Source organism: Lissotriton vulgaris, chromosome 11, assembly GCF_964263255.1.
Source record: "Lissotriton vulgaris chromosome 11, aLisVul1.2, whole genome shotgun sequence".
In the NCBI taxonomy this organism is placed as follows: domain Eukaryota; kingdom Metazoa; phylum Chordata; class Amphibia; order Caudata; family Salamandridae; genus Lissotriton; species Lissotriton vulgaris.
The window spans coordinates 403,655,657-403,679,059 of NC_141699.1; the positions used below are offsets into that span (position 1 = coordinate 403,655,657).

The window sequence follows — 23,403 nt, forward strand, 5'->3', positions numbered from 1 at the left end:
GTGGCAGGGTAGGGGCCAGTTCTGTTGCTGGGGACCTGCCGGCCTCTCCTCTTCCCCCTTTCCAGTGGATGACGCTCAGCCTCTTTTACCATCTATTCCTGAGCTTCGACCTGCATCTACTGTAACTCACAATCTGTGTTATTATCTCAACACCCGGTCCTTGATTAAAAACCAAGTCGACATCTTTCTATTCCTGAAGGAGGCAAAACCTGACATCCTTTTACTTACCGAAACTTGGTTAGCCCCTCACTCCCTTCCCGATATTCTTGTAGCACTTCCCTCAGAATATTATATTCTGACAGCCAATCGCACATCCGGGAAGGCGGGAGGCGGTGTAGCAGCTATTATCCTTAAATCCCTCCACTTCAAGGAATTACCCTCTCTGACCCTTCCAGACACAGAGAATCTGGTGATCAAGCTCGATACTGAAAGTGGGGCCCTTATCCTGGTCTTGATATACCGCCCTCCCCAATACATGGCCCACTATCCATCTCTTTTGGCAGAGCAGTTGGCTTCACACGTAGTCAGCTACTCTAAAACCATCTTAATTGGGGACCTAAACTACTGGTTCGACAGCATAGACACAGATACCCAAGCTACTGAACTAAAAGACCTGCTCACAGACCTTAATCTAACCCAGCACATTCACTCACCTAACCACCATAAAGGTCATAGTCTCGACCAAATCTGGACGCACAACCTACCACTACCTAACCCTGTTATCAGTCCATGTATTTGGTCGGATCACTTCGTCATTCAGTTCACGTTGGAAATACGAGGGAATGTCAAGACCAGATCATGCATGGGCAAAGAATTCCGTAAATGGAAATCTATGGATCTTCCTGGATTCATTGACGTTTTAAGTAAATCTATACCTCTGCTGCATGATGACCTGGACTCTGGCGAGAGATCTCTGTCAAACTGGCTACGCCACGCAGCTGACCTTTCAGCCCCCCTTGTACTGGTCTCCAGTATTAGAGGGAACGACGCCCATAAATGGTTTACCCAAGAATTGAAAAATCTTAAATTAGGGGTACGACAAAAGGAACGGAAGTGGAGAGCAAACTACTCCCCACAAGATAGAGAAGTGTATTGCGCTGCTAGGAAGGAGTTCCAAAAAATTCTGCACCAACACAAAACCAATTACTTCTCCCAAAAAATTCTAACCTCTTCCAACAAAACTAAAGATATATTTAATATAGTTAATGAGCTCTGCGACGAGGATAGGACAGCCCCCTCAATAGTTCCTACTCAGAAGTTGTGTGACTCTCTGAATGAATACTTCAGAGAGAAAATTGTAATAATAAAATGCAACATTGCAAGCTCTCCTACATCATCTCCCTTAGATGATATTTTTAATAATCCCGCCACGTTAGATGCCTTCCCTGCCATAGACTCTAAAACCTTTTCCGCTCTCCTGGCACGTGTCAAGTCTGGTTCACCCGACGACATCTGCCCACCCCACATTTTTACAGAAATAGGGCAATCTATCCCCCAGGGGATCCTTCCTCTGCTAAATGATTCACTTGATCAGGGAAAGGTACCTGTAGGGTTTAAACACGCTTTACTCATTCCCTTGATTAAAAAACCTGGCCTGGACCCCCACGATCCATCAAACTATCGTCCGATATCCTTTCAAAAATTCTGGAGGCACATGCTGCTAGCTGTCTCTCTAGCTTTGTTGAATCCACTGGATATCTGGAACCTAATCAAGCTGGGTTTCGACCGGGGCACTCCACCGAGATGGTGACACTGGCGGTCCAGAATGTACTCAGATGCAATGCGGACAAGGATATTCATCAAGCACTAGTACTTCTTGACCTGTCGGCCGCGTTTGACACGGTCGACCACACCATCTTGGTCGACCGTGTCGAGCAGGCGGGCCTCTGAGGCTCGGCCTTGAAATGGCTGAAGTCATTTATCTCGGATCGTACCCAGGCAGTGAGACTAGGAACCTTTAAAGCCCCTAAAATTAAAAATGAATGCGGAGTCCCTCAGGGATCGTCCTTGTCCCCACTTTTATTTAATTTGTATTTACGACCCCTGTTTTCACTAAGAAAGTTTAAAGCTTTAATTTTTAACTATGCTGACGACTTGCAATTGATCTTCCGTCTGGACTCCCCTGGCGCTGCCACCGAATTTGGGGAGGCCATGGTCCACATCCAGAGATGGATGAGTCTAAATCACCTGAAACTCAACCCAGGCAAAACTGAATTGATTTTGCCTGGGAAGAGTGAACTGTACTGGGGGCCACATTTCTGGCCTCCAGAAATGGGAAATCCTCCAGCCAAGTCCCAAACAGTAAAAAGCCTAGGGGTTACTTTTAATGAAGACCTCTCTCTTAAAAGTCAGGTGGGGACGGTGGTATCCTCAAGTTTTTTTCAACTCCGTAAGATCAGGAAGATTGCCCACCTGTTAACCTACTCTGCTCTGATCCAAGTCATCATCGCTCTCGTGCTGTCCCGCCTGGACTACTCCAACAGTTTGTATTTGGGTCTTCCAGCCGGGCAGCTCAAGAGACTACAACTGGTTCAGAACCAAGCGGCCAGGTTGATTTGCAAGATACCCAAGTGGCAGTCCATCAGGCCGGGTCTGGCCGGTCTCCACTGGTTGCCAGTAGCACAGAGAGCAACCTTTAAAGCTGGATGCATTATCTTTAGGGCTCTACAAGGCAAGGGCCCTGGATTTATTAGCAGCCTGCTTGTCAGGTACACCCCCTCACGCGCCCTTTGCTCGGGTCACAAGAACGTGTTAGTTGTGCCTCGAATTAGGAAACAACGCCAGGGAGGTGGTTCTTTTCACTTTCTAGCCTCCTCCCTATGGAATTCTCTGCCACTGACACTGAGACTCCATGAAGACCTTTTGGTTATCAGACAAGCTTTCAAAACTTGGCTTTTTAAGCAAGCCTACCCATAGTTAACTTCTGCCTCTTTTTGTTGTTGTGTTATGTCTCTGCAAATCTTCCAATAGCGCCATGAAGCCTACGGGCGTACGTGCGCTCAATAAATTCTATTTAACATAACATAACATAACATAACATGTTCCTACTTGTAATGCCTCTAAATAAACAATGCGGAAACAAATGGTTTTAAAGTGTGTTTGCAACTATTTATTTTTTGCATGGTTTATTTATAAAAAAAACACCCGGTAGCCAGTCCGGCTCTGGCTACGACTTATAACAGTCGAACTGGCCACATCAGGCTACTTACTGCAGCCCTCTCCTGAGGCCCATGGGGTCCCAAACCTACACATTTTAGAAACCCTACCAAAGAGCAACATTTGTTTGTCCTGCAATTGAGCAATCCAGGAAGAATATTCTCAGAGAAATCAAAGATACAGAAAAGAGACAGTGGGCCAGCACTATAGTGAAGACCTGGAGCACGATCCTTAAGCTCAGTGAAGGCCTGCCACCTTGAACAGAGACTCACACTGGGCAATAGTAAGAGCCAAGTCCCGTTCTTCCTGTAGAACACGATGCAGACGCGGGGGTCCAAAGAGGAAGTGGGATATGGCCGACAGCCCCGTCCTGCGCACAGTTGGCTGTATGTTTTTCTGTAAAGAGAGAGGAATGATAAAGATCAGTGAAACAAAAGAGAACACTCTACACCATAAATGTCAGCTTATTAAATACCAACCATCTGTCAGCATGTCAAATGACTATTGGAACCAGAAACTACAAATATAGATCGAGACTAAAGAAACATCACCTCCTCCTCAGCAGTTTCAGCTGGTTTGCAGTTACAATGCCTTTTTCATGCTGTAAATAACCAGGCTAAGCGCATATTGGAGATGGCTTGAGAATTATTACCAGAGATGGCTTGAGAATTATTTTGTGTCCAAAAGTCACAATACGTCACAAAATGGTACACCTACCCGGCACTCAGAGAGATCAGCAGTCTGAAAGTATTGAAGTGCCTCATTAAAAGAGATAAGTGGCGCAGGTCCCACAAGATCATCCAGGGTACCTATGCGGATAAAACGTGAAAACAAAAAGTTACTTAACTAGAATTAATCTTTGAAAAGGATTACTTGGCCAAGAAAAACTGCAATTACCAGGCTTCAATCTGGAGCATTTTTTCAAAATGACTTTCATATTTTTTATTGATTAATGATCAATCCAACTAAAGATAAAAAAAAAAATTAAAGTCCTTAGAAGAAAGGTTTTTCTTGTTTTATATAGAGACGGTGGGTCCCAAATTTCTGAGCACCAGCTAGAACCTCTCAGTAAATCTTTCAGCCTACATATAACACTTGGCTGCCACATTAGGGTCAGAAGTGTACCCATGAATTTTAGGAAGATAGTCTTGTTGGAGAACTGGTAACTCAGGTAAATGCATTTGTCTTCTCCAGCAAAGAATTCCATCGTCTTTCAAACTACACAGCAGTACCCTCAGGAAAGTAGGGGAAAATATGAGAAGAGATTACATTAAATAAGATTTGGAGAAGTTTATTAAGTTTTGTGCCATACGGCTTAAATTTAACTAAAGTTGGATTACACTGCTCGTTCTTGTCCATTCCACAGGTAACTATTGCAGCTATTTAGTAGTGCCCACATCATTCTTTCCAAAATACATTAAGATTTTCTAGTGCCCATTACGTCAACTAGTATGTACGATTTAGAGTCTGATGTTCTTTAAAGAAACAAGATAGTTTTAAGGACACAACTCTGCTTTCTCCCCAACATTGAACTCAATTAATCTTCATCAAATAATGCATTTCCCAGTGAACATTTTTAAACCTATTGCCTAGTTTGAAAACACCTCGCACAGAGCCAAAAGTGCAATCAGCATCAAGGGGACAAATCAAAATACTTTACGTTTTCCAGACACCTTCCACTCATTAATGCCCCAAAAAACAAAGGGCTTACAGTTTCCAAATTGGACATCTCAAAATAGATTGCGACTTAGGGTATGCTGTCAGATATTCAATGACTTTACAAATACATAATTAAAATTACTGGACACAGAAAGTTCTTGTGGAAGGAAATATAAGATGTCAGCAATGAAGTCAATCTACACTTTAAAAAACAACATTCACTAGAATGATGTACACATCTGTGTGCCACAAATCAAGTAGAAACACTCCTCAAGGTTGTTAATACCTCACTGATAAAAGAGCTGGTGGGAAAGCACATTTATTTGTTTAGGGATTTTGAAAAGGGTTGCATACTACTTTTTGCTGCCTACAGAAATGTCCTGCATCAACATATCAAAATCAGGTCACAGAGGTCTTAGTTCTGGTACCTAGGATGAGACGAGGTTGCATAATCCATTTCTCCTTTGGCAGAGAGATATACGTGATCAAAGCTACATTGCTCCAAAGGAAATTCTGCTATTTCTGGCAGCAGCTACAATTAGTGATCTTCTCTGAGCTTAATTCTTAAGCAGGGGAGCTTTGTGTGCTTTTGCAAGGCACAGCATCTCGAGGAGCATACTATAAGGCAGTTCCATACATTTCAAATTATTGTGTGTGGCTCAATGATCTCAGTCCCTATATATGTAAAACGTGCAGAATGTATTTGCCCTCTGTGTTAGTTTTGCTTGCCACTCGATACCAAGTAGATGCCTGGAGAGCCTGGAGAACTTTGATTTGGAAAAGACTCCTAATGCAACCACAATCTCGAGTTAGCAGATTTCGCATGTGGGCACTCCAAGGTAGGGGAATTTAACATTTCAGCCACAACTTGTTCGAGTCAGCTCTTCCCTGTGAGATAAGCATCTTCTTATTTTACACAGATGTCTTTTTCCATCTAAAAGCAATAGAATTGGAAGATACAAACAGAACACAAGTTATAAATAAGATGCAAGAGAACTTCTCTGTGCTCACAAAAAAGCACACCTCCAAGTCAATTTCTGCAATGAATAGCTTCTGTCCAGCGATTAACAGTTTCACAATTTCTCCATTGACAGGTCCATGCAAGTGAGGAGTAAAAATCTGAAGTTTGGATTTTTCTCAGTTCAGAAAGAAATACAGGCTGTGAAGAATGACTGCACTCTGAAGCGTTTTGATCCGTTTCCCTAACAGACACGTAAGTGTTCACTAGTCAATCACCGAAATACAGGAATATTTGGTAAGTAAATATAAGAGAAATTTCAATTAGAAAGCAAGTCACTTGAACAGTAATGGTGTTCTCTTTGATAAAGACCAGACACATCTTTTGTGCATCTCCACAAAAAGTAAAATTAGGCTAAATAAATTAAACAAAGTGAATAAATGGTTGTCTTTTTTTCAGAGGCACAACTCTAATCTGTAAAGTCATCATTTTGAATCAATGTCTAAATATGAATTTCAGTTACTTATTTGTGATAAATGGAGTTTCTTTTTGGTCAGACTCTTGCGATCAGAAATTGTATGTAGTACATTGACTTTCTGAAACAGGAGTTCTACGTCCTGCTGCACTATAATATAATTGGACCTGTTAAAGTGTTTGCTGAGTTGGAGATAATCCTGGGGAAGATTTGATCAACCAGGGGTTGTGACTTAGGGACATTTTCCAGTACACACTTGTCTGAAAAAATCCATTATTATTTCCTAGTGTATTTTACAATCATCTTTGCCAGCTGAAAAATAAGCAGTACTAGATGCAGACAAAGCCACATTATGAAGAAATTTGCTTTGGGGGAAAAGTTCAGGAGCATCTCAGCCTCTATCTCTTCCCCTTAAACTGGGCCCCTAGTTAAAGTATATTACAATATCACCAATTTTACAACACTAAGCCCGTGCTTGAGTTCCATGATTATTTAAACCTTGGTTTTGTCTCTTCTACCCACCATGATCTCTTGCAAATAGGCTTAGGCCTGTACTTCAGATATAAAGCTGCTGGTGACCCCACGGAAAATAATTTTTACCCGTGCAGGATTTTGTAGATATACAGTTAGCCCAATTTGTTAAAAAGGGGCATTTAGTTGCCGCAACCTCCATCTACGCTCCACCATGGCATGAGCGAAGTCTGGCCTGCTAAAAAAGGTAACGCCATTAAATTCCTTCTTCCTTGTGAGTCTGGCTAGATCAAAAAGTGCCTGGTGTAAAAGAAAGTTGCCAAAATAAACTAGCATGGCACGGGGGTATTGCGCAGTAGATAAGGGCCGTTTAGAAAGTGTTAAAGGGAATCGGTGAGCCCACTGTATCTCCTTGTCCCAATCCCAGGATTGCAGTTCAGGAAAGGTTCCTTTGAAAAGTGAGATGATATAGGCCCTCGCATCGCTCCCTTCCACACCTTCTGGGACCCGAAGAATGAGAAGATTTTTGTGTCGTGATCTGTTCTCCTGCTCCTCCATCTTCATCATTAAGTCTTTGACAATAGCATCCTGCGCATCCCCTGTACTTTTAGTGCAGAAATATTTTTCTCCAGGTTCTCAGTACGCACTTCGACAGACATTCTCTCGACTATTTCAGTGCAGGTTGGGACCATTTTCCTGATAGCGCCTTGCAATTGCTGTGTGGCTTGTCGGTTTTTTCTGTTATCCTGCTTGACCTCTTCTTGGAAGTCCTTGTTTGAGTGTAGGACTTCGGTGAGGGTAGGTTCTTCCTTGCTACAGGGAGTTTCAGGGTGTCCGCTCCCCACTTCTCCTATTACCGAGAAGTTGCCCCATGAGCGTACCGTACAGTCTGAAGGGGTTGCAAATTGAGATGACGAATAATCCCATCTGAGATCAGCATTACTTCCTTGGTCGGAAGTTTTATTTCCGCTTTGTCTTTTTTCCCCTTTTTCTCTTTCTGCTTTCTGTTTTGTGCTGCATTTTGTCATGTAGTAGCCGAGTCCATACTGCTTCCCCAATCATGCTTCGCACCATTGTGATCACTATCAGTGCCATCGCTAGACGTGGATATGCCAGTCTCATACAGCTCTGATTCATCAGTCGCTAGGCAGGGATTTTCTATGACAGCGAAGGCTTCAGAGTAGCCAGAGGTTTCTGGCTGATTGTTCATTGGGTTTATTCAATTTGTTGATTTCCCTGGGTTTAGAAGATTCTCTTGTGGTGTAGCCCAAGTGTCTACAAAGATTTGATCCTTGTTAATGCTGGAATTATTCCCACAGGATCATAGATCCAAGGACAGAAGAGCATCGAAGGGCGCATTCTTTGTTGGCACGTTGCCTGGAAAACTGCCTAGAATGTTGCTTGGCCCAGTGACTGCTCCTGTATTGGCTGACTGTTCGGTGGAAATTGAGGCAGCTATTTCGGGGCCCCTACTAAAGATGCCACAGGGTTTGAATGGACCTCCTTGGAGTTCACTAAGGGTACCAGAGAAGTGGTTACGACCAGCTGATCCTCCAGCATGCCGCCCGCCGCTCATTCAATTCTTGCCATCTCTAAAGGGCCAAACATATCTTCTGAATTTGCTCGGTCGGCTTGCTCTTTATTTCTCAGACCCAGTGTTTCCTGGCGTCTCTAAGCTCTCTGGGCTGTTTGGCTGTACAGCTACAGTTATCCCTTCAGTTATCACATGGGCTGACGGCTGATTAATTTTTACTTTCATGCTTTTTCCCCCTCGCCCAGTCATCCTTACTTGTTTCTTTTCAGTATTAAAGCAGCCCAGGAAACAATGTATCCTCTGCTGAAACTTGCCGCAGTGACTGACTCCCCTCTCTGTATCAGACAATGCAATCAGGAAATCATGGAAAGCCGATAACGTTGTTTCGAGGCGGTGCGTGGCCGAGAGCCGCAGCAGGACGCCGCGGGCGAGGATGTTGGAACTGTGCGGCGCGCTACTTGTGAGGAACATTGAGCCTCGCCACCCATTCCAGTCAAGGCGTTGAGTGAAAATCAGCACAGCAATCATCTGTGGCGACAAATCCAGACAAAGACAATAGAGTATCAGCAGGTAATTTTCATGGCAAAGTTTTAAGTCTGTTTAGGGGTCAGACCGGCGGAGCAGCATCGGGTGTCTGCTTCTCAGGCGCCATCTTGCCTCGGCATCTGGGCCCCCCAAGAAGAGATCACACAAATGAGATTTTACACTGTAATGGTTTCCTATGGAATAAGAAACATATACTGCATACAAGTATTTGCAATTGTATACTGGATGTCCCGTTTCAGACTTAATGTGCTACATGGTCCTTTAGGACTTAAGGTGCTTGGGGCTCAAGGTCACAAGCTCCACCAGCACTTTGGATTTACCTGGCCTGGAGCATCCAGGTGCACACGTGGGCAGGTTGGTAGCCTTGCACACTACACCTTATGCAAAGGGGGGTGGTGGAGCACCTAAAAACAGGCTGCAGAGGGGAACTTGAGGAAAAATCCAGGAGTTTGTGAGGGTCTAGGGAGCAGGGGACATGGGTGGTGCTCGTGGACCCGGGCCAGGGAGCTCAGGTACAGAGGGTTTCAGTCAGCTGTTCCCATGTGGCAACAGTGCTCCCGGTGCTTGGTTAACCCTGCAGAAGGAGATAAAACAGGACAGCTTGGCCACTCTCGTTGCGGACGTCCCTCATCGACTGGTGGGTCTCAGTCTAGATACAAGCCTCGACTGCTGCAAAGCATCCGGGTATTGGTGAAGTGTGGCTCCTGGGGTCCAGTCGTTGACAAACTTAGTGGGAAGATGGATCGGACCCTCTGGAACACAGTGTCCTTCGTTCTGGGTGGCTGCTGTGCCAGTGGACCTGGTGATCAGCAGAACTGTGAAGCAGACTTTGCGGTCGGTACCTGCAGGTTGCAGGGAACTGGTTCCTCTACTTCAAGGGAGATGCTTGCTGGTTGGCGAAGTGATGACAGCCTTAGGCTTTTGGAGGATGCAGAGCTGCAGGACAAGTCGGGTTGTCATGATTGTAGGAACAGGAGCAGGCATGCAGGGTTTGGTGCCAAAAGTCCACAATTGGTGCACAGTTCTCACTTCTTCAGCTCTTCTTGCTCCTTCTTTAGTCAGGAGAATCAGAGTTCCTGATGTAGGGGTCCATCTAAAGACTGAATCTAGGAGCGTTAAGGGGAGTGAAGGGTAGTAGCCAATGGGCTTCTGATCTGTGGGGTCACTACAGCCCGGCATGTGAATCTACAGCACTACATGCCAAGAACAGATGCTTACTTGCAAAGTAACATAATCCGTTCGAGGCATATGTTCTGTAGAAACACATGCTGTGCATGAACTGAAAAATTGCAAAAATTTGAGAATGCAGAATGCAGAACAATGTCTTACATTCACCCCAGTACAAAGATCTGGGCCTAAATCCATCGTTTTTTTGCACTCCACACCACCCTAGGTCAGACACTGGCTATATGCAAATCAGCCTTGAGCCTGTGCCTCAAGGGAACAGTCCAGCCCGAACTACCAAGCCATGTCTTTCCTAGACCGGAATCAAGCATCCAAGGACCGGTTTCTGGCTATCAGCCTTCTTCAGCCTGGATAGCTTGACTAGAGTGATGTGGAGAGCCTGAGACTCACGTCTGAGCATAACCAGCCCACTCGGGGTGAAAATTGCAAAAAACACAGTTGATGGATAGAATGCAGAACAATGTCTTACATTCACCCCGAGTGGGCTGGGTATGCTCAGACGTGAGTCCCAGGAATGTTCCCGAAAAAATGACATAGAAGCCCCTATTTTACGAGTTGAGTGAGCTTTAGGGGGAACAAGTAAACATCTTTTAGCTTTATCATAGCAAGTTTGGATGTATTTTACTATTCATCTTGAAATCACACTTTAAGAAATAGCATTTCCAATGTGAGGAGGTGAAAAAGCAATGAATAATACATTTTAACCTCTAAAGTATGTAGAGGTCTTTCTGCAATAGAGTACGGTTGTGGGAAGAAAACAAGCAAATCTATTGATTGATTAATGTGAAAAGGTTTAACTATTTTAGGAAGATATCATGGGTTTGTTCTGAGCACTACTTTGAAGCTTACTGACACGTCTATGGGAAGTGATAGCGATTAAAAAAGGCAACTTTCCAAGACAAATATTGGATTTAACAAGAATGTAATAGCTCAAATGGAAGTCCCATGACCCTTGTTAGTACAATGTTTAGATTCCATGCTGGTGCAGGTGGAAGTCTAGGGGGAATAATCCTTTTAAGTCCTCCTATAAATGCTTTACTAATAGGTATTTTTAACAAAGATAAATGTTGTCTATTCTGCTAGTATGCGGCATTGACAGCAAGGTGTAAGCCTATTGAAGTGTCGGCTAGACAAGTTTTGAAAATGCAGCAAATAAAGAATTGCTTGGATTTGTGCTTGTAATGGGTTAACATTGTGATGCTGTTAGTATAGAACAAATCATTTCCATTTGGCAGCCTGGCATTGTCTAGTAGTAAGCTTACGATCTTGCTTGATAATATGCATTGTTGTGGTAATTTTAAATAACCAAATTCTAGGACTTCAGGAGCCATATAGCAAGGCTCATTTGATTCGCCATGGTTCTGTGTGAGAAGGTCCGCATTGAGGGGAAGCTGTGGGATAAGGGAGAGTTCCAGTAGTGTGGTAAACCATGGATGGCGAGACCATGTTAGAGCTATGAGCACTAGGGTGAGGAAGATCTGCATGAGCTTGTGGACCACTAACGGTAGTAGTGGGAAAGGTGGAAAATCATAGGCAAATATCCCTGACCAATTCGTCCATAGAGCATTGCCCTTGGATAGGGGGTGTGGGAACCTCAATGCGAAGTTCGGGCACTTTGCGTTTTCTGGGGTTGCAAACAGGTCTATTTGTGGAAACCCACATTTCTGAAAGTGTAGTAGGAGAACTTAGGGGTGAAGTGTGGATTTGTTGCTGCGTCCTGCTGAGAGGGTCTGCAACTGTATTGCTTATCCTTGGTACATGTTCTGCCAGGAGATGAATGTTGTGATGTATTGCTAAGCGTCATACGCTTTGAACTAAGCATGATAATTGTAGAGAGTGACTCCTGTTTTTGTAGATAATACATTTTTGTCATATTGTCTGTTTGAACTAGGGCAACTTTGTGTAGTAGGTGAGGTAGGCACGCTTTGATGATAGGTGAACAGCTTGAAGTTCTAGGTAATTGATATGGAGACCCATGTTTTTGGAGTTCCATACACCGTGAACTGTAAGATTTTGCAGGTAGGCTTCCCAACCCATGAGGGACGTATCCGCTGTGAGAATGGCTTGGGGAACTGGGTCTAGAAACGTCACCCTTTGGATGGGCTTTGTGTATACCACCACTGCAGTGATGTGTGAGACTGTCTACCAACACTAGATCGTGTAGTTGACACAGTGACTGTGTCCACTGACATGAGACTTCTTGCAGCGGTCTCATAAGTAACCAGGCACGTGAGAACTTTTAAGATGCAAGATGCCATCATGCCCAAAAGTCGTATGAGTAGTATGACTGACGAGGGTCCCAGTTCAAAGGTGTTGGATTAGTGTCAAAATGTTTTGTATCTTGTCTGCATTTGGGTATGCAAACCCCAAGTTAACATGGAGTATGGCTCCTAAATATTGTTGTATTGGGAATGGTTGTAGGTGCAATTTTTGCAGATTGATGTAAACCCTAGCTGATGTAGTAGGGTGAGGGTCTGTTGTGTATCCAGTTTGCAAAGGCAGGAGCGGTTTCCTTTTATTAGCCAATCGTTCAAATAAGGAAACACACAGAAGTTTTGCCTGCACAGAAGTGCTGCCACTACTGCTAGTCATTTTGTGAATACCCATGGTGTGGTGGTGACACCAAAGGGAAGAACTTTATAGTGTTTTCCTTGGTAGACAAACTGTCTGTATTTTCGGTGTGAGGTACAGATGGGTATATGGAAGTAAGTGCCCTTTAGGACTAAAGCAGCTATGAAGTCATGGATTTGTAGTAGTGGGATCACTTCCTAAAGAGTGATCATGTGGAAGTGTTCTGACAGGATACAGTGATTGAGTGTTCTGAGATCAAGAATGGGTCAAAGTGACACGCGTTTTTGGGGAAAGAGGAAGTATAAAGAATATACTGAATATTTTTAGGCTTATTTAGGAGCGGCTTGCAACGCCAGAGAGTCCTATTTTTTACGCTTTGGTGGCACAAGTGCCTCAACCATACCTATGAGGTGGTGCAAAGTCACCCTACATCACTTTGCATGGTCTCATAGATATGGAGTAAGACATAGCAGCGCAAGTCACAGTGTTGCCTTAATCTGCGTCAAGGAGGTGTTCCATGAGCTTTGCATGGGGTTCCCACGCAACACCCACGGATTCTGATGCTGCCCCATATTTACAAAATCATGTAAATCTGGGGCAGCTCCACAAACGGCCGCCTCCCCAGTGAAAGCATAACAAGGAGAAATGTTTTCATTTCTTATCGCATTCTGTAGCTCACATAGAAAGAGAAAACTCCTCTCATGATTGTTTTTGTGAAGGAAGGTGCCCCTTCCAATACAAAAACAATCCTGCCTGTGTTGATGCCAGACAGCAATTTGTGAACCACACAAGGGAAAAAGACAGGAATGCACCGTATTTCATAAATATGGTGCATTCCTGCACTTTCACATTGGCATAGGGCAGCGCAGCAAGAAGACCTGTGGTGCTGCCCTACTCTAACTCCTCATAAATGAGTCCCTTTGTTTTTAGCCACACCTTTGACCACACCCCCACGCTCACTGACCTTTGGTTTGCTAAACACGGTTTAACCGCATCGCTGCTGCGGCGATTTTTGCGCTGTGCGGCTTTTTTTTTAAAAGCCGCGTTACATGACGAGCTCAGCTCGTCATCAGCACACGCCACCCGTGGGTGATGACGAGCTCAGCTCGTCATCAGCATCGAAAGGGTTAATATTATTTACCCATCGTAAAAATTGTTTGCTGTGGGAATTGGGGGCGTTTATAGCTGTTGATAGTGGTTTATGATGAGTACCAGGTTCTAGAAACTTTTGCCAGATGGGGGTCCTTACGCCTAAAATAGTTTGACAAGGGGGTCTCGGCATCAAAAAGTTTGAAAACCTCTAGTGTATGGATAGTTAGTGCTTGCGAAGGAATTGTGATGAGCTCCAGACACTAACCATGTTGGATAATGTCCAACACCCATTGGACTGTTCTGATGGAATCCTTGCTGGTAAACATTTTAGAAGACATCCACCGACAGGTGTTAAATGGTCAGGGGAATGGTTAGGAAGTCAATGTTTGGATTTGCAGTCCGGGTATTATTTCCATGACTGCTGCCTTTGAAGTTATTTCCTCTGTAGGTGCCCATAGAGAAGGTTTTAGTAGTGGACGATTGTCCTTGATTTTTATAGGACGACCCTGTGATGTCTGTTGAGGCAGACTTTGCATGGCGTTTGAAACTGGGCAGCGAAAAGACCCATGGTAAGTGGGAGTTTTACTGAGACTGGCCCAAATGATGATCAATAGGGCGGCCCAGTTAGAGTAACTGATGGGATTCCATATCACAGAGAGATGGGTCCTAGCGCATCAGGTAATGTTTAAGACACATTGTTTGAACACAGAGTTTTTGAGTTTTCCCAGACCCACAGTTGTTATTTTTGTATACAGTTTATAGAGCCCCCAATGATTTTGCAACATCAGTGTCCTTTTGTCGGGGCGTGGCCTCTAGGGGCAGAACGGTGGACGCGTTCTGAGAGCGCTCTGTAGTATATTCCCATAATCCAGCATTGTTGTCCTGGTTTGCCGGTAACTGCTGTGGACAGACGGTGGGTGAAGAGCTTGAGGCACCTCTGAGAATCCGCCAAGACCGTTACGGGATCCGGGAAGCGTCTCGTTGTGAAGCAGCGGAATGAAGGCAGGTGGCCGAATCATGGCGGCCATGATCTGCCGTGCGGAGCACCTGTGAGTGGGCCTCGCTTCTCCGCCCGGACAGCAACTGTAAGGCCCCAACCGAAGGGAGATACGAGGCAGCGAAAGGAGAGGTTGACCCTGTGAGATGCGGAACATCAAACGGTCGACCTTGGAGCACCGGGGACCCAGGCGAACACTGATGGTGTGCTAGCAAAGTCCAACCGAGGCGCGGCTGCGGTCGGACGGTGAATCTGAGTGACGGCACCACCTTCCACATCACACGCTTCGCTCAAGCTGTGCCCCCACAGGGGGTGAAGAACGGATCCTTGGATGTTAGGAGCCAGTGAGAATTCTGGTCTAATACGGAGGCACCAAGGCCAACGTAGTCGGGCTAAGCATTGCTCTTGCAGGGTGGTGATAGTGCAAAGCCACCATTGATGAAGTTAGCCCCCCTGCATGGCTCCCAGAGACACGGTGTGGTTTCGCCGGGGATGGCACCGAGGTGGACATAGTAAGGAGGGGTCGATAGCCCTGCAACACGTTAGGCGATGGGAGGAGGCCTCCGATAACACTCTGTTTGGACTGGCACCCTTTGCTTGTAATGGCTGGTGTAAGCTGTGTGCTGCAGATGAGGATCTCTCTGGTTGTCTGTACTAACGGGGCCATAATCAGCAGCGGTGGCACTGATAGGGGAGTGTGCGGCGGAGAGGAACGCCTGAATGACGGAGATGGAGGCCCTTGGCCATAAAGGTTAGACGCAGGAGGGCAGTTGTGTTGTACTGTGCATCGGAAGGGAGGTGCGGGACCTGGTGGCCCGGTATCTGTGGAGCGCACGAAAAGGTCCCCCTGATGCTGCTCAGTGTGAGAAGCGGTGTGGCAGCGGAGTTAGGCCTACTGGTGTGGCCTGCAGAGGTGTGGAATGGTGTTGTGTCAAGAGGTGCTGTGAGGAAATCCGGTGGAACAATCCTGCAACAAAACCGCTGTGCTTGGCATTACATAGAAACATGGGTCGAACCAAGGGGGCCGGGTCAAGAACTTCTTCACAGACACCGGGTGCTGGCAACGCGGACCCGCCGCAACCAGTGGGGGAAGAGTACGGCTCTGAATGATCGCCAGGATGCCATATTGCAAGCCATTGAGTACTCCAGGGCATCCATGGAAGCCAAACTGGACAAGGTGCCTCTGGACCTCAACCTGCTGCATGCAGACCATCGGAATTTGAAGGAACGGGTCGTAGAGCAGGAAGTCGCTGAAACGGAATTCTAGGAAAAGCAACAGAACGCCCATGAAGCTCTGATCCGATATCTCGAAGATCGTATTGAGGATGCAGAAGAATGCTCACAGCGGAATAATGTCCGACTGATTGGATTGCCGGAAGGTGCGGTGGCGGTTAGATCACCTTTCTGGAAACCTGGCTTAAATCTCTCTTACCACATATAGCATTCTCCCCCTCTTCACAATAGAACGGGCACATCGTTTCCCTAGCACGAGGCCGGCTAACTGCGACAATCCACTCCCGCTCATCTTCAGGCTTCTCCACTTCAGAGACCGGGATGTGATCCTCTGAGATACAAGGAAGCTGGATGACATCCAATATGAGAAAGTGCTGTTTTTTTCAGACTATACTATGAAAGTTCAGAGCCAACGGGTGTCTTTTATGTCAGTCAAGCGACAGCTCTGCCAGCTCAATCTCTCCTATTCGCTGATCTTTCCGGACAGACTCCATGTCATCTCTGATGGGAAGTCCAGGTTTTTTGATACTCCTTCGGATGCTTGGGACTGGTTAGAAACGTCGGGTTTGTATTGTGGCCCATGACCCACGGGAGCTGCTATGTTGGGGCCTGGAGGAACAGATGGTAGGGGGTCCTAGCGACAGTGGCCGGGACGACCGTTCATGGGGTCGTCGGCGGCGCTTGGGCCGGACCAGATCCGTAAAGAGCGGCAAGAGGTGATTCGTATCGCAGAGAGGATGGCAGAGGCAGAGGCGTCAGAGGACATAGTGGGCACTTCCTTTCATTCATTCATCGGGGGAGGGGGGCTCCTCGATAGCTGGCTCATCTGACAAGGTGTCCATGAGAATGCCGGACATTACACCACAGACAGCGGATGGTATTGTATGAAACTGGCTACTCTGGCAGTGCGTTGCAGGGTGCTGTTGCTCTTATGGCTGCGGGGATTCCTGCTGTCTCCAATGCCTGTGTGTAGTTATGTGTTGGGATGAGTTTTGGGATTTCCGCTTGAGCAATACACTTAATGATAGCTGTGGGTACTAAGAGTATACCTGCATGCTTGTACGGCCCCCTCTTTTCCCCATCCATTTGGGGTTGGTAGAACATGTGGCTTGGTTACTGCATGATAGGTTTGGACGACACTCCAAAGTTCTGGGGGTTGCCCTTATGTGGTTTTTCCTTTCCCTAGTTTGGTTTTTCCGGTACCACTTTTGCTGCAGGAGCCCGGGAGAAGGACACTGGAACGGATGTTGTACAGGTCAGACTGCTCATTATCGGGCTTCAGGTGGGGGTAGCCCCTGTTCACTACTGTACACTTTCTTTCGCAATGTCATGGGTCACGTGATAACATGGAATGTCAGAGGGCTCTGTACGCCTTCCCGTAGGTATGCAATGTATCCTACTTAAAACATCATCATGTGCAAGTAGCATTATTGCAGGAGATGCACCTAAACGCGCTGGAGGTCACCCAATTACAGTGTATATGGAGGGTTACAATATATGCTACGAAGTACTCGGTTTTCTAGGGGAGCTCTTATTTTGATACACTCGGGGACACGCTTTGCTCTGGAGGAGGTTCTTACGGATATTGAGGGCAGGTATGGGATGGCGAAGGGTAAATTGAATGGACGTAACATACTGTTGGGTAGTGTGTATGCACCAAATGTGGATCGGGGCCAGTTCTTTGACCAGGTGTCCATTGCTCTGGGAAGGTGCTGCGAGGTTCCGTGGTTGCTCGGGGGAGACTTCAACAGTGTCCTAGATGTGGGGACCGAAAGATCCTTTCCCCCTTTAAGGGGCACTGCTGCTACGTCCACTGCTGCAGTGCTAAAGGGTTAGGCACAAGGATGGAATCTAATTGACATTTGGAGACATCACCACCCAGGGGAAAGGGTGTATTCTTTTTTCACTGCACCTCATAACCTACATGTTCGACTCATTAGGTTCTTTGAGATCCCTTGCCTCCGTCCTTATGTTTTGAAATCAGAATATTTGGGGCTTACCCACTCTGATCATAATCCTCACTGTGTCGAGCTGGCCTGGGAGGATGGGATTCCGGGAATCTCTACATGGAGGCTACAGCCGGTCATGCTCGAGGATTCAATGTTTCGGGAGAAGATCAGAGAGGCAATAGGGGAATACTGCACGGTCAATGCGGGGACTGCCTCTTCTGCACTAGTGGAGAGGGCAGCCATGAAAGTTACCCTCAGAGGGACATGTTTGGGGTTAGGTCATGGATTGCGACAACAAGTGGCATGGGATCTGCTTGATCTAGAAAGACGTTTGTTGCCACTGGAATCTAAGGTAGTAGCAGATGCTGGGGGACTGGTTGATTTGGCGGAAATGAGCAAGAAGCATATAGAACTACTCGACAGACAGCACTGCCATAACTTTGCAGCGCACTCCGTGGCAGTACATGCTAAAGCAGATCGTTCGGGACCCCCGCTTGCCTGGCTGATTAAACAAGAGCAGCCGGGTGGTCCGATTACGACTCTGCTCTTTAGGTGGAGAACTATTGCACACACAGCGAGAAATCCATGGGGAACTGTCTGCGCATTTCAAGTGTTTGTATTAAGCTGGCAAACAGGCCCCGGAGGGGTCGATACAGCAGTTCTTGGAGGAACTTCCGTTCCCGGCCCTATCGAGGGAGCAGCGACTGGAGTTAGATAACCCACTTACGCTGGATAAGCTTCGGGCACGATGAGGGCTTTACCATCTGGAAAAGTTCCTGGTCCCAACAGTATTCCTCATGAATTCTATAAGTCGTATGCTGACTCCCTGAACCCGCGGTTACTTAAAGTATATCTAGAGGCACTCAAGACCCTTGCCCTTCCTGCCTCGATGACAGAGGCTATGTTGATTGCGCCCCCAAGCCGGGACGGGACCCCACTTCGACGGGGGCGTATTGGCCTCTAGCGCTCCTGAACGGAGACTATAAGATCTTAGCCGGTATCCTTGCAGATAGGTTAGCGCAGCTGATCCCTCAACTAGTTTATCATGATCAAAATGGGTTTGTGCCAGCCGTAACACGTCGCTCAATATATGACGGCAGTTCAGGGTAAATCGCTGTACTATGACGGACTGGCCGATGGGCGGTTGTGCTGTGTTGGATTTAGAGAAGACTTTCGATAGAGTGAAGTGGGCTTTGATGTTTGCTGTACTCCATCGTTTTGGATTTGGTCCTTACATATTAAGCCTCATCGGACTATTGTATGGGGCCCCTATATTGCGGATACGATTGGGGACTCTCTTCTCTGATCCGATACTAATAGAATGGGGAACGCACCAGGTGTGACCCCTCTCTCCCCTGATCTTTGCCCTCGTGATTGAACCGTTAGCAATGACACTTGGTACTTAAGCTCCGGGTAGGGGGGGGACTCCTCTTGGGGATGGTATGCATGCGGTCTCGCTTTATATAGATGACATTCTGTTGCACGTTAGGGACATCGGGCAATTCCTCCCGCCATCCCTGGCAACCTGAGGTTGTTTGCATCTCTGTCAGGGCTGTGTGTGCACTGGGGTAAATCTTTCTTATGGGGCCCCTATATTGCGGATACGATTGGGGACTCTCTTCTCTGATCCGACCCTGGTACGGAGGATCCACGTTGGGAGGTGGATGGGATGGTAGTGCAATGGCAGCCAATGACGTTCAGATACTTAGGGGTCCGTATTTACCACAATGATCAAGATCTTATGGACGTAACATCACAAAGGCGGTCACAGCGCTCAAGTCACAGATTGAAATTTGGAAATCACTCTAACTTTCTGTCATCGGTTTGCTGGGGATGCCAATTGTGCGAAGATGCGTATAAAGTACGGACCTTACCGATTGGGTGGGGGCTAGTATAACCATTCGAGGGGATTTATACGGAGACGGTACGTTGTGTTAGTTTCTAACGATTGCGACCGAAGAAGGAGTTCCCCCAGACCAGTTTTTGAATCACGACTCCTGAATGGCCGCGTTGCGGCGGTGGTGGGGGTATTTTACACAGGAACCTCCGACAAATCTCAGTGCAATATATACATGTTAGGGGTACGGGTCGAAATTTATGAAGTGGTTCGCAAAGTCAATCAGGGGGGCATACTCTAATAGATCTCGCGCAGTTGAGAACTAAGTGGGAAACTAATCGGGAGAGGCCCTACTCACAAAAGAAATGTCTATGGTCTTGGAAAGTTCGACACAGGTCCCCAGGAATGCTCATTTTAGGTTAATTCAATTTCATAACATTCACAGGGCTTATCTCACCCCAGATAAAATTAACCAATACTTTCATCGACACAATAAATGCTACCCCCGTTGCAAGTTAGCAAATGCTGATCTCTTACACATGCTGTGGTCCTGCCCTGCTTTACATACCTATTGGGAGGGGGTGCTTGGGGCATTAGTCACTTGCACGGACAGGGAGGTGCCACTCTCATGGGAGGCATGCATTAGTGGCTTGTTCTCAGAACATAAAAAACTCAAAGCGTCCACCCGGTTTTTAGATCTCTGTTTTATTGTGGCAAAGCAATTGATTATCCGTATTTGGAAACTGGAGGAGCCTTCCCAGTGAGGGCATGGCTCCTTTCTATGCTGAATTAGGCCAAGGCTTGAGGGGTTTCCCTGGTACAGGAAGATGTGTTAGGTCTGCGCAAATTTCCTATCTCCGTTGCATGGAATACTATGCTCTGCCCGTAAGAAGGGTTGTCGGTGTCGGATGACTTATCGGATGTGCCTTCTCTGAAGAACTAGAGTATCGCACTGGAACAGACCCACGTCTCGAGTATTTGTATTGATACGTATATAGATTCCCCTATACCTCATATTAATCGGATACATCTCCTAGTAGTCAGGATGTGCACATATTCTATACTCGCCTTTCTTGCCTCCATGCGCTCTTGGTCCTCCTCTCACCCCCTTTCCCGGCATTTTTTCCCTTGTTAGATGTTGCTTTTTAAAGCGTTGTTTGATTTCATGAGCAAATTGCTGTGATATGGCGGAGTGAAACCATAAGAAATATATCTATGTACTTGATATTTATTGTATAGTTGGAACTATAATATACCATAACGTGACTAAACTGCCTTAATGATGAAGGGAGGAGGCTAAACAATTGATGGGATATGCCATTTTCCTCTAGCAGTTTTGTTTCTTGCCGCTGCTGTAGCTTTGCCGTTGAGCTGTTGACTCACAACCTGAATTTGCTGCTTCCCTACTGGCTCTGAATGGCATTTTCTTGTGACAGTATATTGTTCCTGTATTCATGTATAAACCAACAAAATCTCCAATAAACAGATCAAACAAAACAAATCTGTGTCCTTTTTCATTTTTTCCATGGCTGGGTCCTACCTGGGGGCCAAAGAGGTGCTCTTTGTCAAAGGGAAGATTAGGAATAGCCTGCTACACTTCAGGTTTATATCTGAAGAGACGGAGCCAAGCATGTCTTTGTAAAAGAAGGCTGGTGTTTATGCCTCTAGCTGCAGTGTCTGCGGATTCTAGTGCACATTTTATGAAGTTATTGGTGATTAACTCACCCTCTAAACCCTTTTCCTGTGTTCTTCTGGGTGATGTTGGAGGAGCCCCATTATTTCATCCCAATGAGCCCTGTCGAAACGAGCTAAGAGCTTGACTGTTGGCAATATGCCAATGATGAGCAGACTGAGCTGCTATCCTTTTTCCGGAGGCGTCAATAACTTTTGCCTCCTTTTCTGGGGGAGGTGCGTCCTCAGTTGTTTGGGAGTTTGCTCTTTTCCGTGCATTAGCCACCACTAGGGTGTCTGGAGTTAACTGTCCTCTAATGTATATAGGATCAGATGGTGCAACTTTATATTTTTTGTCAATTTGTGATGTTATTATTTTTGCCTTTACAGGGTCTTTCGAAATGTAGTCTTCATGACATAGCACTCAGTTTAGGAGTGGTAAATATTCTGACCCCCTTTGAGCAGTGGTCACCTATGTTTTGAAAAATAAGTCATCCTCTATAGGGTCTTTATGTAAGGGCACTTGATGAAATGCTGCAGCTCTGGCTATTAGGTCTTGATAGGCAGCAGTGTCATCTGGTGGTGATGGGCATGTGAGATAAAGGTCCGAGTCTGTAGCCTCCTGTGGCTCTATATCACAAGCATACCCAGGATGTAGGTATTCTGGTATGTTGTAATTCTCATCTGTAATGGGTGAGTGAGGGGACATGTTTCCGCTTCAGATTCTTGTGGTGAATCAGGTGGAGGAGTGGATGCTGGGAGTTGTGTTGGTGGGTTTGGTGAGGTAGGTATGGGAATATGCAAAGGGTTAGTAGCAATGTCCTTCTCCTTTTTGAGAGGCTGTAAAGAAATGTCTATAGCCTCTTTGAAAGCCAACTGTCTTTCAGAAGATTGTGGCTTTGCAGGGTGAAGAACTGTCCTTTTAGTTCCAGGCTGAACCTGCAAAGTTTTTTTTACCTTGGATCAATCCTTTCCTACCCAACACCAAGGATTGTTTCGGGTGGAGTTTTCGGTCTAAAAGTGTAACATTTCGGAGCTGAAGATTGTTTCGGATCGGTTGTGCAAGGACCCGAAGTACCATGGACGTTGTCTTTTGGAACTGAAGTGGATGTTCGGTGAAGTACAGCGGAATCAGACTTTGAGCAGGAGGGGGCCCCCACGGTGGGCAGGAATTTCAGTGCAGAGCCTGAGGACAGGGCTTCCAAGTCTGTAGGTCGGTGCGCACTGTGGCTTTTTTGCAGTGGCGGACTGAGAGCAGTTTTTTCAGACAAAGCAGATTTTTTGGTCTTTGGATTGGAAGCAGTTGTACTTACAGTCCGATGTTTCTGGACAGACTGGCTGAATCTTGTTCCATGTCCAAACCGTAATTGTGGATGGATAAGGATTCTTCTTGGGCTGCCAATGCCTCCTCTTCTTCCTCTTCCTGTTGACCAAAAATGTCTGAGCAGTCGTCTGTTTGTCTACAAAGCATTTTTAGTGATGGGCATGTCGATCCCTAAGTGTCTTTTTAGAGTGGAATGATTTGAAGGCCTCACAGTTATCCTCTCGATGATCAGGGGAAACGCACAGGTTGTAAACTAAATATTGCTCGGTGTGAGGGTACTTGGATTGGCACTTCGAACAGAAAAGGAACCCAGTGCGTTCCATTAAAAGCGTATTGTCTGATCTCTCAAAGTTGAAAAGGCACAGACGGGCTTGGCCAGCAGGCTGTGGAGGAGAGTCAAAATACATAAACAACAAACTGATGCTCAAATTGTTATTTGCTCGGAACGCAAGTGTAAATACGCGATCAAGAAAATGTCGTCGATTAGATGGATCTATTGATGAACCAAAGGGATCCCTAAAGGATCTCGAAAAAGAGTGCGAGATTACATCCGAATCCATCAGCAGAAAAAAACAACCCTAACAATTGAGTCAATGACTATGTGCAGTATCACCAGCAAGAGTTGTCAGACAACCTCATGACTAAGAAACTTCTTCGAACAAAAACAATTTGTAATCATCCAAGCCCAACACTAGATGGCGGACCTATGCACAGCATGCGTATCTACAGCATACATTCCTTGAAC

The 23,403-nt window shown here is 46.0% G+C and overlaps 1 protein-coding gene across 3 annotated transcripts in view; it reads right to left on the reverse strand.

Moving 5' to 3' along the window:
- Positions 1–23,403, reverse strand: part of ELMOD3 (ELMO domain containing 3) — a 227,320-nt gene that overhangs the window by 120,255 nt on the left and 83,662 nt on the right. For all 3 annotated transcript variants that reach the window (XM_086943445.1, XM_086943444.1, XM_086943446.1), the window contains 2 exons: positions 3,874–3,965; positions 3,429–3,552 (listed from right to left, as the gene is read on the reverse strand). In XM_086943445.1, the coding sequence (XP_086799571.1) occupies positions 3,429–3,552; positions 3,874–3,965 (216 nt within the window). The remainder of the gene's footprint in view (positions 1–3,428; positions 3,553–3,873; positions 3,966–23,403) is intronic.